The sequence below is a fragment of the Bos javanicus genome, chromosome 22 (assembly GCF_032452875.1).
Source record: "Bos javanicus breed banteng chromosome 22, ARS-OSU_banteng_1.0, whole genome shotgun sequence".
Lineage (NCBI taxonomy): Eukaryota > Metazoa > Chordata > Mammalia > Artiodactyla > Bovidae > Bos > Bos javanicus.
Genome location: NC_083889.1, coordinates 53,881,857 through 53,897,755, shown reverse-complemented (window position 1 = coordinate 53,897,755; position 15,899 = coordinate 53,881,857). Strand labels below are relative to the sequence as shown.

Sequence of the window (15,899 nt, the reverse complement as noted above, 5' to 3'; positions counted from 1 at the left end):
AAAATCAATATGCTGTCTAAACACAAAGGGATAGGGAGTTGCTTCATTTTAAGCAGCTCACATCCTGCCCTCCTCCTGCTCCCCAGGGGCGCTGCTGGCCAGACTGAGGAGTCCCGGAAAATTACCACCTGAGCCCACTTCTCATTTGATACCTGGGGCCCCCAAGCCTAGGAAAGCCAGGACCCAGCTCGAGTGTCCCTGGCCCTGGGCCTGTGCTTGGTCTGCCTGCTCCTGAGCACTAATTCCAGAGCAACCAGGCATCTCCAACAACCAGAGGCAGAGGGCAGTCAGAGGGCGGGTGTTGTGGGAAGGAAGGCGAGTTAAGGAACGTTGCAGGAGGTCCAAGAGAGGGCACAGATGGCCAGATAACAGAGTGCAGTGGGTTGTGGTTTGCTGGTCTGTTCCTGATGGAATTGGTTTGTTGGCCTCAGAACTGAGCAGTGTCGTGTTCTGTGTCATTCTCTACTCCAACACCCTTTCCTTACCCCAGGGCTTTCTGAACCCAGCCGCCTGGAGAACAGTGAGACCGGACCAGTGGCTGCCCCTGCTATGAAGGAAGTGACAGTCATTAGGAAATACCTACATATCCATATTACATTATTCTGTTCTGTTTTTCAAAGTAAGCATTTTCTTATAGAAAGGGGCCATTTTCCACAGTATCTTTCCATTTCTCTCTATATTTGCTTACTATTCCAAGGTAACTGACTCTGAGTGTCAGATTTATTCAAAATAGATTTAATCCTTTCTAGAGCTATAACAGAGAGAAGGAAATGGCAACGCACTCCAGTATTCTTGCCTAGAGAATCCCAGGGACAGAGGAGCCTGGTGGGCTGCTGTCCATAGGGTTGCACAGAGTAGGACACGACTGAAGTGACTTAGCTTGTGTGCATGCATTGGAGGAGGAAATGGCAACCCACTCCAGTGTTCTTGCCTGGAGAATCCCAGGGGCAGAGGAGCCTGGTGGGCTGCCGTCTGTGGGGTCACACAGACTGAAGTGACTTAGCAGCAGCAGCGGCAGAGCTATAATAAGTTGTGAACACTGGTACAATGCAAAAACTCGTTTAAAAACAGTGTATAAACAGCATAATTTTAATTATGTAAAAACACATGCACAACAGAGTGAAGTAAGCCAGAAAGAAAAACACCAATACAGTATACTAACGCATATATATGGAATTTAGAAAGATGGTAACAATAACCCTGTGTACGAGACAGCAAAAGAGACACTGATGTATAGAACAGTCTTATGGACTCTGTTGGAGAGGGAGAGGGTGGGAAGATTTGGGAGAATGGCATTGAAACATGTATAATATCATGTGTGGAACGAGTTACCAGTCCAGGTTCGATGCACGATACTGGATGCTTGGGGCTGGTGCACTGGGACGACCCAGAGGGATGGTATGGGGAGGGAGGAGGGAGGAGGGTTCAGGATGGGGAACACATGTATACCTGTGGCGGATTCATTTTGATATTTGGCAAAACTAATACAATTTTGTAAAGTTTAAAAATAAAATTAGAAAAAAAAAATATGCACAACTACACACACTCATACTGCATTTTATCAGTTCTAACACACGATTGGTTTTAAAGTTTATGCTCCAACTAGAATAAAAAATGCTGTGGATCAAAGACACCATTGATTGTAAGGCCTGCCCAGATTTCAGGATTTGTGGGGAAAACATGCATCTCAGAGTCAGTAGAAGATGGGATTAATTAGGATGGAAGGATGTAGAGCAAAGATTAAGAGTGATCTCCCTGGATGCTGAAGTTGATTTGGGGTAATGGTTATCCTTTTCCATCCTTTTCTGTCTTTTCTAAACTCCCCATAATGCTTATTGTTATTTTGAAAATTGTAAAAATGCAAAGCAGCCTGATAGCAGGGTTAGGTCAGCATTGATCTACACCAAATCTCTAGACCTGAGTGTCTTGGAAAAGGATAGTTTTATGTTCCTGCAAGTTTTAAGTTAACAGGCAGACTTGCAGGATGTCCCCGGAGACATCTGTCCCCATTTTGTTTGTCTTGATCAGACCAATAAAAGCTTTTAGCCTTGCTCCCAAGACTCCCCTTTCCTGGAACAAAACCACCTTTTCAGGCAAAGGTAGCCTCATGCCACAGGTTGGGCTGAGTCCCATATTCTGTTTGCAGGATAGTGATTTCATTTCTTCCTCCTCCTGAGGGGTACAGTTGTGTGTGTTCTTAGTTGCTCAGTGGTGTCTGACTCTTTCTGACCACCCCCGAGACTGTAGCCTGCCCGGCTCCTCTGTCTATGGAATTTTCTAGGCAAGACTACTGGAGTGGGTTACCATTTCCTCTTCCAGAGGATCTTCCCGACCCAGAGATCAAACCCGTGTCTCTTGAGTCTCCTGCATTAGCAGGAGGATTCTTTACCACTGAGCCAACCTAGGAAGCCCAGACTCTCTTTTATCCTGTGGAGCCAGGGGTAGTGAAGTGATGTGAGCAGTCTCTGGGAATCAGAAGCTGTGTCATGAGACAGGTGGCTTTGTCCTTGAAAGAGTTTGTTCTCCATCATCTGCACTGTGAGGAGCATAGTGGTGACATTTCAGAACCTGTAGTCACCATCTCTTAGAAGTCAGTAGATTTAAATCATTTTGCTATTGGTTAGCAAATAGCAAAAAAGTGGGTTACTTGAGTCAGAGGAGAACAGAAACATAAACCAAGGCTGATGCGTTGCCTGAGCGGATACGTGAATAAGAGGAGATTGGTCAGTCTGGCCGCACCACAGCTTCCTGGTTTCCTTCATCACATCCTTTCCCACTGAGCGGGCACACAGTGATGATACCTGGCGATGATACCCAGGGAGCACTTCTTTCTTTCTAGCTGCTGGGAGACTGTGTCTCTTCCTCCTTTTCGCATGGCTGGGATACACACTGTAAGCATGGGCTGCTTGATGCCTTTCCCTCTTGCCCCTGCTGTCCCGTGAGCCACGTCTTGTCGGCAAGTCATACATCATTTTCAGGGTGCCTTCTCTGGTAGCTCAGTGGTAATGAATCTGCCTACAAGTGCAGGAGGCCTTGATTCGATCCCTGGGTGGGGAAGATCCCCTGGAGAAGGGAATGGCAACCCACTCCAACGTTCTGGCCTGGAGAATCCCATAGACAGAGGAGCCTGTAGGGGCCACAGTTCAGGTCGGACACGACTGAGCAACAAACGCGTTCACCTTCACATACTTTGCTTAGGCCTGATGGTTTCCTTTCTGGGTTAACAGTACCTTCACTGGAACTGAGACCCTTGGGATAGCACAACTGTATTTGGAAGGGAATGTTTTTCACTGGGATGCTGTAGCAAATGGATTTTGCTAGAAATGCATGTTGCACTTCAGAAGAAAGGTTGAAGGAGGACCATCAGAGGGAGGTAAACAAGATAAATGTCATGCCAGAGCTTTTTAATGTATCATCTTCCTGCATGACTTCATGCCAGAGCCAAAGCAGAAGTGCGAGACTTGAAAGTGAAAGAGTTTACTCCTCTAGAATGTTCCAGAGGAAACGTCTAGATTTTTTAAACATCTTACTGGCTTCAGAATTGACTTTTCTTTATTACAACTCAAATATATACTGTATCTTTCAAGTAACTGCACTGAAATGATTCCAAAGACAAAAAGACTAAAGAAATGTTGGTAACAATAATAAGTTTTAGAAAAAAATAGACAAATTATAATTCAAAAATCATTGCTAATCAGATCATACTGATTCAGAAGAAGGCTGAGTGTTAAGCTTTTTTAAAATGTCCATTTTAATTAAATATCATTAAATCCCACTTCAAATCTGTATCTAGCGCTCATAGTTCTGGTTTCTTAACTTTCCCCTTACTGGCTAATAAACCCACTTATTTTAAAAGGTCTGTATTGCTCAGTTTTCCTCAACTTTTTGTTGTTGTTGTTGTTGTTGTGTAGTCACTAAATCCTGTCCAACTCTTTGCAGTCCCACACACTATAGCCCCCCGTGCTTCTCTGTCCTTGGGATTTTCCAAGCAAGAATACTGGAGTGGGTTGCCATTTCCTCCTCCAGGGGGTCTTCAGTATTAAATACGATAATTATTTGTGAAAATTAAGTGAGGAGCCCATTCACCTTGTTCATGTCTAGGTTTTGCATATGGAAGAAGCGGTCTTTTTTTCTTTAATTTACAGGCAGTTGCCTGAAAACTTGAGTGTGATGGTCCCAGAACAGTCAGATTTGGATCATTCATTATTCGGGGATCTGCTGTTGACTTGGTCAAGTGAGCCACTTTTTCATTAATTAAATGAAAGGAGATGAATAAATGAATGGTTTCCAAGTCGTGCCCAAGCCTGGCAAGTGGATGGAGAGGAGAAAGAGGAGATAGCAGAGAACCTCCTAATGGCTCAGCCTTCAACTCTTAGATATTGGGGTCCCTCAGATTTTATATGGAAAAGGATTTCATAGCACTTTAGTAAAGAGTCTCAAAGCCTGCTGTTTTCCCAAGTTTTTGGATTCTATGAACCAGTTTAAAAAAAAAAATGTGTTAGTCTCTCAGTCATGTCCAACTCTTTGAAGGCCTCCTCTGTCCATGGAATTCTCCAGGCAAGAATACTGGAGTGGGTTGCCGCTTCCTTCTCCAGGGGATTTTCCCAACCCAGGGATCAAACCCAGGTCCCCTGCCTTGCAGGCAGATTCTTTACCATCTGAGCCCCCAGGGGAATTTAGGTTGGCCAGGGTGGGGAGGGGAGGCACGGCCCATTGGCAAATAGAATGACTTGAGATGAACCCTGTCCCCTGTCACTATAATTGCAAAACACCACAGAAAGGATATACTCTCAACAACACGCCAAACAGGTAAAACCAGTTCTGTTTATTGAAGAACCGCAAATGCTCAGCAGGCTGTTCCTGTTGTGGTGGAGATTTGATGGGGCCCTGGCCTGAGCTGAGGGGGGCTTGTTGAAGGCACCTGCTTGTTGGGCAGGTGCTTTCTGGAGGCCTGTTCCTCAAAAAATCAGTCTTGAATAATGAGTTTATTTTACAGCGGAGACTAAAAAGGGCTTGCTCAGTTGTTCTCCAGAGGGTGGTTTCTTTTCTTTTCTTTTTCTTCATTTCTTTTGATTTTTAAAAATATTCATAGATTTGGTAAGGATTTAAGCAGGCGTACATTTTTCTCTGCCACAATTAGCATATCAAAACATTCACATTTCATTCTATTTGAATCTTTTGTCCTCATCGAACTGTGAATATTTTAAGCAAAAGCACTTCCATAGGGTGTATTCTAGCCTTGACAGTTCAATCTGGAAGAAAAACACCATGAGAAAGTTTATAAACTGAGGCTCAGTACTGGAGGGAAAGGGACGGGGCAGGAAGGGTGTCAGAAATGGACCCTGTGAGCTCCGAATTGTCTGTGGCAGGAAAGGATGGGGTGGGAGATGGAGCCAACCGTCAGATCATGTCACATGGGTTTTATCTGATGGAAGCACATCAGATCCCATGAGACCACATGTAGGTTTGCTTGGAAGTTAAATAGAATCTCAGTGATCCTTGGAAAGGAAAAGCCGTGGGTCATTCGGAGTTCGTAAAGTCCTAGTTACGTGCTTGCTGACATTTAAGATCCCTTAAATGCTGCATAAATTGGAAAGTTTTCTAAAATATACAATTGTATCAGAAGGCTTTTTAATAGTTTATAAACATTATGTCTTATTATTCTAATATTAATATATAATTAATATATTTAAGATTTTAACACTTTTGCTACAGTGATATCAAGACAGTACAGTTTTAGCTAGCATACATCAAGACCGTGAGGGACTTCTCTAGCCGTCCAGTGGCTAAGGCTCCATGCTTCCAGTGCAGGGGTCCCAGGTTCGATCCCTGGTCAGAGAACTAGATCCCACTTGCCACTAGTAAAATCCCGCATACTGCAAGGAAGACTTGAAGATGCCATGTGCCACAACTGAGACCCAGCACATTCAAATAAATAATTATTTCTTTTAAAAAAGAGGTTGAAACTTTTAAAGTCCATTATCAGATAGGAACCTTGATTGAAGCAACCTGAAGTTACTCTGGTTAATTTAAGCCAAAAGAGAATTGATCAGAAGACGATCAGGTTCCTCATAGCTGGATGGGAAGCTGGAGACACAGGCCTGGGCAAGAGTCAGGGAGAACAAGAGCACAGCGGAGATCTTGTCCCGGGAATGGTCTTTCTGAGTCTGCGCCGCCTCTCAGTTCTGCTGTGGCATTTAAACCAGTTGGCCCTGTGCCTCTGGGCCCCCCTCAGTGTTCTGACTGTGCTGAGCCCATGATGGGTTACACTGTTTAACTTCAACAGGGGAGAAGAATAGGGCGGGAAGAACACCCCCTTTCTAGCTTTCATAGTTGGTGATGGGGCCCTGCCACTCACCCATCTTGTAATTCCCCTCCCTACCCTCCCCAGAAAGGAGAGACTTCAGATGCTGGACGGCTTAAACAATAAAAGTTCATTGTGTAGTTGGGGAGCAAGTTTCTGAGGAAGGTGAATCGTAGTTAAATGAGGCTTAAGGAATGAGTTTTTGGTCTCACTCAAGGGAGCTCAGTGATGTTGTGCAGATTGTTAGACCTCTGGGAGCCTCTGGGTCCTCATCTTAAGAAAGGGAGTTTTGATCACAACCCCAGCCCTATGACTCTGCAACCAGAGTTTTCTTTCCAGGAAAAAGATACAAATATGAATAGGATAATAGAAGCAGGCAGGTCTTTAAGAAGTGCCTCTTTTACCTTAGAGAATGATAAGTTGAAACTATCTGAAATACAGACGCGGGAAAGCTGGATTTAAGGAGCTCTGCTAGAGAGGAGTCACTGCAGAGTGAGCTGCAGGGATGCGTGTGGACTTAGGAGTCAGCTGCACCTTGCTGCTCGTGCTCTTTCACAGTTCCGCCCTGTACTTGTGGACTGACTTAGAGGAAATTCCTCAGGCTTGTTTTCTCATCTGTGAGGTGGAGATAATACTCCTTGATAACGCTCCTTGACTGTGGTGAAGATTTAAATGAGGTCCCATACGTCAGAGTGCCTGCTGCATAGGAATCGATGTACTAAGGTTACTGCTTCCCTCCCTAGAGGCCTGGGGATCTGGTTCTAGAACATAGTCTTGCTCTCTGAGTCTCCCCCTGGAGGGGAGGGAGTTAAATGGGAATTTAATGAGCATTTGCCCAGTTCAAGCTCACAGCCCCAGGCTCCAGGCCAGGACTCGTGGGGTTTAAAGAAAAACCAGCGTTTGTCCTTGCGTTACTGAGCGCACAGGCCGGCGTCTCCCTGTGCCATGCTCTCTGGGAGCAGCATGAGAGAAGAGTTGTGACCTGTGTGATACCAAACTTGGTAGAAAGTCGTTGTTTTACTTTTACATTTGTATTATAAAATGAAACACAGATAACCATATAAAACAAATATGTAGTTTATTGAATTATTTTAAAGCAGCTGCCCTTGTAGGTCAAGATAGTGGATCTCGCCAGCACTCTACAAGCCCTCTACATGCCTCATCTCAATGTAACTGCCCCCCGAGCCCCCATAGTCACCACTGTCCTGACTTTAAGAATAGTCACATCCTTGCCTTTCTGTCGGAGAAGGCAGTGGCACCCCACTCCAGTACTCTTGCATGGAAAATCCCATGGATGGAGGAGCCTGGTAGGCTGCAGTCCATGGGGTAGCTAAGAGTCGGATACAACTGAGGGGCTTCACTTTCACTTTTCACTTTCATGCATTGGAGAAGGAAATGGCAAGCCGCTCCAATGTTCTTGCCTGGAGAATCCCAGGGATGGGGAGCCTGGTGGGCTGCTGTCTCTGGGGTCGCACAAGAGTCGGACACGACTGAAGCGACTTAGCAGCAGCAGTAGCAGTACCTTTCTCTATAGTTTATCACCTAGATGTGCCTCCCTGGATAATACAGTTTATTCCTACCCTCGTCTTTTAAATTTGATGATGTCTGCTAAGTGTTTTAATCTGTAGGTTTCCCTCTTTATCCCTTTCTCTTCCTTACAGTTTATCGGTTGAAGGACTGGGCTGTTTGGCCCATAGTTTCCTGGGTTTTGCCGACTGGATACTGATCCTGGCACATTTCCACACGTCCCTGTGCCCCCGGACTCCCTGGCACCTTTTTCATTTTTGCTTTTTGGCTGCACTGTGCAGCATGTGGGATACTGGATCTTAGCAATTCCCCATCCAGGATCGAACCGGGGCCGGCTGTATTGGGAGCACGAATCTTAACCACTGGACCACCAGGCAAGTCCCGCCTGGCCCTTCTTATGCCACCAAATACAACGTCTTCTATAAAGGAGCTCCGCGGCCATGTTGTAGTTGAACTGGATGGGAACATGGAATCTTTGGTACATGATTCACTCATAATTGAGATACCTCATATCATCTTCTGATTTCCATGGCAGCTGATTTCTTTTGAAAGAATTTCTAGGAAAGCCTTATTTTAGATGAAGTTTACATTGCAGTTCTTACCAACTGACTCATTTTTATCCCTCATGCATCTTTAGAATGATATATCGAAGATCAAATCCCAGAAATCCCATTAACCTCTGGGTTATGCAAAAATTAGTTGTTCAGTTTTTCAAGTCTGTGGTGTCAGTAACAGAAACTGTGTGTTTCTAATATTTGTTTGGTAGCTTTCTTAAACTGTTACAGGCATATGTAGCTCTGCAAATTCATGTTCCACTTATGTCAGTCAGGAAGGGAAAATATGGAGAAACTGTAGTTTATCTGAAAGAATGTGGGAATAGGCTCTTTTAATCAGTAAGTGTTCTCCTTAGCTTAATGTGTTCATACGCACCTTCATGTATGTGGTAGTTTCTAAGGAATTTGTATGCAACTCAATACATATAAACTATATATGAATATAATTTAACGTTTCGTCAATGAGTCATGATCTTATACTGCCTTACAGCCATCACTATGGGTGATTTTTTAAAAATGATTTATTATTCTACTTGTTGACCACGGTGGGTCTTTGTTGCTGCACACAGGCTTTCTCTACTTGTGGCAAGCTAGGGGTACTCTTTGACCGAGTCCAGGAGATTGAGATGATAAAATACAGGTTATTGTGTGTTTTGCTAGAAAATATTACCCAGAATCTTCTCACAAATCCTAGTTATTACCACCTGCCATTCATTCTGTTAACATATACTAGCCTCTGGCTAAGCATGAAGTTTACTTGCATTTTATGAGTACTCAACAATAGAGAAGAAAATCATATTTCTACATACAGTTCATTGTCAAAAAGGTATTAAAATTTCTCACTGAAGAAACAGTAGAAAATAAAATTGATGTTAGGGACTCTGGCAATCCTGCTTTTGTGTATGCCCAAACTCTGGCAGTTGGTGATGGACAGGGAGGCCTGGCATGCTGTGGTCCATGGGGTCACAAAGAGTCGGACATGACTGAGCGACTGAACTGAACTGAACTGAAGCCTCCAATGTCTGGATGAGGTCCTGATGCTTAGGGGTGAAGAATTAATACATTCTGGGGGATAAACTAATGAATGAACACATCTCTCATCAGCCTGTAGGTGTCCATAATCCACAGTTTATGCCTCAAAATAAATTTCCAAATCCTGAAGCTTGCAGACTCTCCCAAATAAATGAGAATGGATGGATAGATAAATGACAAATACAGAAAATGCTCTGTGTTGTTTATCACATGATTGAGTAAGAGTCTCTTCACTATAGGTGAAAGAATGCAGTTAGTAAGTCTGGGAGGATCACAACAAACTGGGAAATTTTTCAAGAGATGGGAATATCAGACTGCCTTACCTGCCTCCTGAGAAACCTATATGCAGGTTAAGAAGCAACAGTTAGAACTGGACATGAAACAATGGACTGGTTCCAAATTGGGAAAGGAGTACGTCAAGGCTGTGTATTGTCATCTTGCTTATTTAACTTATATGTAGAATACATCATCCAAAATGCCAGGTTGGATTAACCACAAGATGGAATCAAGATTACCAGAGAAATATCAATAACCTCAGATACGCATATGACACCATCCTAATGGCAGAAAGTGAAGAGGAACTAAAGACCCTCTTGATGAAGGTGAAAGAGGAGAGTGAAAAAGCTGGCTTAAAACTCAACATTCAAAAAGTGAAGATCGTGGCATCTGGTCCCATCACGTGATGGCAAATAAATGGGGAAAAAATGGAAGCAATGACTTTATTTTCTTGGGCTCCAAAATCACTGCAGATGGGGACTGCAGCCATGAAATTAAAAGACATTTGCTCCTTGGAAGAAAAGCTGTGACAAACCTAGACAGCATACTAAAAAGCAGAGACATCACTTTGCTCACAAAGGTCCATCTAGTCAAAGCTATGGCTTTTCCAGTAGTCATGTACAGATGGGAGAGTTGGACCATGAAGAAAGCTGAACACTGAAGAATTGCTTTCAAACTGTGGTGATGAAGAAGAGTCTTGAGAGTCCCTTGGACAGCAAGGAGATCCAACCAGTCCATCCTAAAGGAAAGCAACTGGATGTTCTTTGGAAGGACCGATGCTGAAGCTGAAGCTCCAGTATTTTGGCCACCTGATGGGAAGAGCTGACTCACTGGAAAAGACCCAGATGCTGGGAAAGATTGAAGGCAGGAGGAGAAGGGGATGACAGAGGATGAGATGGTTGGATGACATCATCAACTCAATGGACATGAGTTTGAGCAAATTTTGGGAGATAATGAAGGACAGGGAAGCATGGCGTGCTGCATGGGGTGGCAAAGAATCCGACAAGACTTAGAGACTGAACAACCAGTCTGCGTTTTAGTCCTGGCTCATCTTTTCCTGTAGGTGGCGCGAGTGGCAAAGACCCCTGCCTGCCAATGCAAGAGATGCAGGTTCCATCCCTGGATTGGGAAGATCCCTGGGATGAAGGCATGGCAACCCGCTCTAGTATTCTTGCCTGGAGAATCCCCGTGGACAGAGGAGCCTGGCACACTACATTTCATGAGGTTGCAAAGAATCAGATACGACTGAGTGACTTAGCACGCATGCACACACACGTGGATTAAAATTAGACAAATATCAATGAAAATAAAATGTGCGCCTCTAATAGCAAATGTTACACAAATCAGTATGATGATGTCTGTTATGCTAATTTTTATTTTTACAATAGATTTATAATGGTCTATATATTCTATAGCTGAGCTATAGAACAGCCATGGCTTATCTTAGAGTTTAAAAATTCATAAACATGTGCTGCTTTTGTTTAGGTTCTAGACTGGGGAGGAGAATGCCCCAACCACATCCGTCAAAGATAAGCATGTTGTTGTTCAGTTGTCAAGTGGTGTTTGACTCTTTGCTGCCCCATGGACTGCAATGCGCCAGGCTTCCCTGTCCTTTACTGTCTCCCAGAGTTTGCTCAGTTTGATGTCCATTGAGTCCGTGATGCCATCCGACCATCTCATCCTCTTGTTAACTTTCTTCTTTCTCTGAAACCTTGGCTCACTGAGAATAGAGAAGTGGGTGAAGCCCATTTCGTGAAGTTGAGTCACGATGGGCCCATCTGTATAACCTTTGCTGGGCCTCTCTGATTGGCCAGTGAAGGAGAAAAGGGTGAATTCCTGAGCCTCAGTGACCCCAGTTCTCCCACCAGTCACTTGCTTTGTCTTAAGCAGTCTGTAGTTTCTACTTTTGCATTCTCCTTTCATTCCTACAGGCCATGCAGGACGCGCTGGCAGGCCTTCCGGAATGGTACGGGATTAAAGGCATGCAGGCCCACTGGATTGGCGACTGTGTGGGCTGCCATCTGGACTTCATGTTAAAGGTGATTGAGCAGGAGCATCTGCAGCAGTTAATGCTCACAACCCCCCTTCTGCCTCTTTAGGCCTCTTTTTAGAAAAGTGGGTGCCTGTATTCATCACATAAATCCTGGAGGAAAGTATAGCGCCTTTCCCAGGACAAATAACATTGACAGTTATTGATTCGTGGACAGAGGAGCCAGGAACTGGGGAAAGCCTCTTTCTGGGCATGCTCTGACATCCTTTCATGGGGACCCCCAAGTAGGCCTGGGGGTAGGCCCTGGGGAAGCCTCCTGAAAGAGGAACTGCGGCCCTCTTCTCTCTCCCCCTGTCTGCCCCTGCCTGGGACCATCTCAGGCCCCCACATGCCTGCCGGTGCCTAGGACAGAGGAGGGGTGGGAACAGGGGATGTGGGCTGGGGAGCACGGCAGCCCAGAGTGCGGACTGAGAACTGAAACGACCCTGCCTCTTGTCAGGTTGATGGGCAAGTCACAGGAGAAAAGCTGAGCGCCTACACAGCCACCCCCGAGGCCGTTTATGGCGCCTCCCACGTGGCCATCTCTCCCAGCCACAGGCTCTTGCACGGGCACAGCCCTCTGAAGGAAACCTTTCGGAAGGCCCTCGTCCCTGGCCAAGGTAAGTCGGCAAGTTAAGGTTAAGAAGGGGGCGTTACGCCTTACATTTCACAGAGTTCACGGTCCTTTCACATATGTCATCCTTGTGATCTGTTCCTCTCCTTGGCCTGACTTTATGTGTTGATTTTAAAATGTGAGGATCAGAAAGAGACTTGAAAATAAGTTACTTTGAGTCAGTAGCTTCTCCGCTTCTTAAGTTTTTGTTTGAAAGTTCAACTCTTTCCCTTTAAATATAATCTAGATTCAAAGCTCTTTTCTGATAAGAATAGAATCTTGTGCTTAATTTATAGTCTCATCATCAAATAAAACTATACTGACAAGGACAGGAAGGAAGCCAGTGCGAAACAGAGGAAACATTTTCAATAACTTAATTTTAGTGTCTCTTAAGAATTCACAGAGTGATCCGAGCAGACCAGCAGGGTCCTGGTCTTTAATGAGAACCAAGCTGACCTCAAATTGGCACAGCGAGTGTTGGTCAGTGAGGATGAGAAGTGCCTGTGCATTAGTCTGAAGTCCAGGGCTGCAAGCCACAGAGTCCATCTCTGGCTCACCGAGAGGAAAGGGGGAACATACTGGAAAACTGTGGGGAAGAACCAGTCTGGAAGAAGACTTGGACTAGGCAGCCACGGGAGTTGGGGCAGGAAGAATGAATAATGTCTTGATACCACTGACTGAGGGAATCTGCTCTCACCTTGCCATCAACACTTGCGGCACTTGCTTTGAGATTTGTCCTGCAGAGAAACGTGTCCGATTGGTACAGCTGGGGACCCCTGGCCTCTATGTTGGCCGAAGGAAGGCCAGGTACCTTATTCCTTGATAGCCCCCCAGGACTGTCATCCGTGAGGAAGGGATAGCTCTGTAAAACTCAGGCTCTTACCAGAGGAAGGAGTATGGATCCTGGGCAGGCGAAAGGAACTCCCCTGTTAATTAGAAGTAGGTCTCAGGAGAAATGTAAATATTTCTGTAAAAATCTCAGCCCGCTTCACTTTTCATAAACTATATAAACTTCAACCCAAGCCACACAGTCTGAATTATTGCAGGTCTGTTTAAGTTACTAGATTAATAAAAATTTTTGAATAGTAGTATAGTTTCATGTTTTTTTTTTTTAAATAATTGGAATGCATAAAATAGCCAGAAGGAAAGACTCCCTGATCAGATTGGAAGGATAAACAGTGTTGCCCCAGCTTCTCTCTGCTGAAGATTTATAATTGTTAACAACAGTAATACTCAGATCAGTTAATATTTACTGAGAGCCGGCTGCGTGCTGAGCACTCGGGGATGGGTAGGTGGCCACTCACAGTCTTGCCTTCTGGGAGGCTGCAGCAGAGGAGACCCAGATGCATACGTAATTCGCTGGCCCAGGACACATATCACTCGGTTTCATCTCTTTTGTTGTATATTGAAATAAAGAAAAGACTCTTTTAAGATTTCAGTGTGTGCTTCTGAAGTCCAGTATAGCTCTCTCTCAGTTTTATTTTCCATTTATTCAAAAGAAAAATTGGATTCTTTTCAGTGGTTTAAAGGGAAAACTCATCATTTATACTCTCATGAACATTTTGAGATTTCTTGAGAACTATGGCAGTGGAATAATATCTAAAATTGAAAAACTAAAAAATGTGAATCTGACCTTCGATTCCCCCTCCATGCTTAAGTTGGGGACATAAATTAAAATGAAGTAATAGCAGTAGGGGATTAACTAGCTAATAAGTTATAAAAGATATAGTTCCTGCCATGAAAGATACTATATGAACCCAAAACATTTTCACATGTAAGAAATTAAGAGGCTGTTGTGGCATGGGCCAGTTTTCACAGTCACGTTGGTATTAGCACATCTGACTTGGCCTGGTTGGTTTCCTTTTGGCTTGGTTCTCCCCTCTTTAGTAATTTCTGAAATAAATCCAAACGGAATGCTCCTCTTGGCTCTAAATTTTCCGATTCTAATTTTCATAGTGGAAATATTCTTTTTGCAGATGCCAATTTATTCAAAGTCTCTAGATTAATTTGCACGTCAGGTCTCTGGATATTGACCTGTGGCCTCAGTCGTTTGTGGCCAGTACAGTGCCCGAGCGTAACGCGGTTTTCCCGAAGGTGAATTGAAACTGCTGCATGGATATGGGTTTATGCCTCCTCTGGCCTCTACGGTCACATTTTAAACCTGAGCATCTTATCACTAGTGTCATTTACCATTGCCAACTGGCTCCGTTCAGACAGGCGCCTTGGTTTTCCCTCAAATATCTGTTTTTCAGGATAAATAAATATTAAAGCAGTGGCCACTTCAAGTCACGGTAGCACACAGTTGTGATAGAATTTATCACTTGCCTGAGCTTAAATTATCACACTCAAGTTCCTACAGTTGCTGAGTTGGTGTCTGCATATGGGCTCCTGAGTTGGCACAAGACGACCAAGGTTCTGATCCCAGATCTATCCTGTGACTGAAGGAAGTTGAGTTTTCCCAGCAGTGCAGGTGATGGGGCTGTCAGGCAAGGTGGTGTGGGGGCCTGGTGGGTACAGAAGGAGCCCTGAGGGGCTCTGAGGAGGAGGAATATGGACAGGGTGGTGCTTGAGTGTTAGAGTGGAGGCAGAAGAGCTGGCTTCCCCAGTAGTGAGGTGAGAGGTGAGTAGTGAGTGATGGCCCTGAAACAGCGGCCGTCGGGATGGAGGGGCGAGAACAACTCTCAGAATTATTTGTTTAGAAGACTCCTCGGACATCTCCCTGATTTTTGGCCTGGCTGACTGTGTTGCTCATGTGTTTGACTAAATGTACTGTTTTTGCTCAACATCCTGTAATTGGCACAGATTCCTTTAAGAGAGCAAAAAGTAACGTCCCTCTCCGTACAGATCTTGAAATCAAGTGTATTTCCATAATCATTGACATTGTCTCCTCTTCTCAGTTGACTACCTCTGACTTAAGTCGTGTTACATAAGCTGTGACTTGATAGGAACTAGAAACCATAAAAAGCATCAATGGGGGAAATATTGTCCGAGTTCTAGACGCTGTTCTGTTTTTTCCTGGAGTCTTTTTCTTACACTCCTGATATTAAAATATGTAAACCCTGGGGCTTTGGAACCATGCATTTCAGCTCTGAGTCACCGATGATCTACACAATGCATTTTTTGCCAAAAGGGTAAACGAGGTCTCTGTAATAAGAGGCTTAGGAACCCTGTCGTTGTTGACACATTAGAGAGAGGCCCCAAAACATCGAATAATTTATGGCTCCCTATTGCTTTGCCCTGTCTCCATAGAATCAGCATGAGGGTGGAACAAAGGGCAAGGAACAGAATCCTGTGGGTAATAGTTTGTTCTTAAACCTAACTGTCCCTGCTAGCATCCTTGCAGTTCAGCAGGTGTTAATAGATGCTGTGCGGAGGAAAGCTTCTGTGCTCAGGTAACCTGGCATAAAGCAGAAATAAATAGGTTTCTTTGCTTCCACTTGTCAGTGTCTTCTCTGTGCTGACGTGCGTTGTGACTGTCTACAGGGGAATGTCATGCGCCTCTCCTCACGCGTACTTGACCACGGGGCCTTGTTTCCACAGAGATCTGGGGACCTAGCTGCAGGC

The 15,899-nt window shown here is 44.5% G+C and overlaps 1 protein-coding gene across 3 annotated transcripts in view; it reads left to right on the top strand.

The window, feature by feature from the left end:
- LARS2 (leucyl-tRNA synthetase 2, mitochondrial) overlaps positions 1-15,899 on the top strand; it is a 146,213-nt gene that overhangs the window by 76,415 nt on the left and 53,899 nt on the right. For all 3 annotated transcript variants that reach the window (XM_061397048.1, XM_061397047.1, XM_061397050.1), the window contains exons 8-9: positions 11,625-11,732; positions 12,183-12,342. In XM_061397048.1, the coding sequence (XP_061253032.1) occupies positions 11,625-11,732; positions 12,183-12,342 (268 nt within the window). The remainder of the gene's footprint in view (positions 1-11,624; positions 11,733-12,182; positions 12,343-15,899) is intronic.